This window comes from Fulmarus glacialis, unplaced genomic scaffold (assembly GCF_000690835.1).
Source record: "Fulmarus glacialis isolate BGI_N327 unplaced genomic scaffold, ASM69083v1 scaffold28357, whole genome shotgun sequence".
Taxonomy (NCBI): Eukaryota; Metazoa; Chordata; class Aves; order Procellariiformes; family Procellariidae; genus Fulmarus; species Fulmarus glacialis.
The window spans coordinates 6,351-7,807 of NW_009224236.1; the positions used below are offsets into that span (position 1 = coordinate 6,351).

The window sequence follows — 1,457 nt, forward strand, 5'->3', positions numbered from 1 at the left end:
TGGGTCGATGGGCAAGAAGGCATGGCCCGCCATCACGGGCAGCCGGGGGGCTTCCTCGTCTTCGGCCTCAGCTGGGGGGCCGGCGAGAGCAGCCTCCTCGGGGTCTTCGCGGCCCCCTTCAGGACTTGAGCGCCTCTTCGCCTCCGCGGTCTCCGGCTGGCCCCGGGTGCTGTGCTGGCACCGGTCCCACGGCAGGGTGGCATCAGTGTCCCCCAGGTGTTCATCTGGGGCTGGTGGCACCTTGTCCAGGGGGGTGGCCAGGGCCACTTTCCCCAGCTCCAGCAAAGCCACCTCCTCAGGGGGCAGGATGGGCTCAGCGGCAGCCATGAGAGTGGCCGGCTCAGTACCGCTGGGGATGCCACTGGGGACTGGCAAGAAACTCTCCTGCATTTTGAGGTGTCAAGAGGGGACTAGGTTCCCGTCCCTCCCGCTTCACCCTGAGCCAGAAGAAAGGAGACAGACAAAAAAACAGCAGAAATGAGAGGTTTGGGGTCATGCACACAGCCCCGATTACAACGTGGGGGGCGAATTGGCAGGCGCCCCCAGCCGCCACCCCTGGAATCCCCATCACCTGCCTGCCCTTCCACTCTTAGGACAAAGCAGAGCCCAGCATCCCCATGCTGTCATGCCCTGCCAGCGCACCCAGCCCATGGCAGCGGGATCAGGGCATGTGGTACCGTGTGTGTGGGCACCATTGCCCAGACCTGGGCGCCTGGTGAGCCCAGGGTGTGCGGGTCTGGCTGCAAAACGGGAATTTTTTCCCCATCTGGCCAAACATCCCGGGGTTTCTAGCTGGGCACGAGCCTCGTGACTCGGGAGAGCTGGACGCTGCCTGGCGAATGCAACTGGCTGCACCCGCGGCTCCGTACCGTGCTGGCATCAGCCAAGCCCTGATACCTGGGGAGAGCCGGCCAGGCCGCATCTAGGAACCACAGCTAAAGCCAGGATGAGCCAGATTTGCTGCCTCTTGTGGCTGAGACCGATCTGGGGCGGGCACAGGACGCTGCCGGGTGCCCCTTGCTATCGGGGAGCAGGAGATCCAGGCAGAAATCTCACATTTATCCCTCTTAGCAAGGGATCCCTCTTAGCCCATCCCAGGTGTTGCTGGCTGCGGGCATGGGAGTCTCCTGCAATGAAAATCTCTCTCTTTTTCCCTTCTGGCACATTCATCCCGGCACCCCCCAAAAGAGCCCTGGCACAGCCACAGACATGGGGAAACTGAGGCACAGAGTGGCGCGGGGCTTCATTCACACAAGGGAGTATGGCTAAAGCAGCTTCCTGTGTCTCGCACGCCTCCCTCTCCCCTCTCCCAGCCCCACTCGCTCATCGCCCCATGGGACACCGGGCTGGCAACGGGCTCCCCTCGCTGCAAAACTTACTTGGAGAGAGGTGGGGGGCCATGGGGCTGGGGGCCGCGCAGCGGCGGCAGGCTTGCTGGGGGGCTGCGGAAGGCCTTC

General features: G+C 63.8%; 1 protein-coding gene across 1 annotated transcript in view; it reads right to left on the reverse strand.

The window, feature by feature from the left end:
- TMEM79 (transmembrane protein 79) overlaps positions 1–327 on the reverse strand; it is a 1,883-nt gene extending 1,556 nt beyond the window's left edge. The window contains 1 exon segment of the mRNA XM_009582100.1: positions 3–327. Coding sequence (XP_009580395.1) covers positions 3–327 — 325 coding nt within the window.
- Between the last annotated feature and the right edge of the window lie 1,130 nt (positions 328–1,457).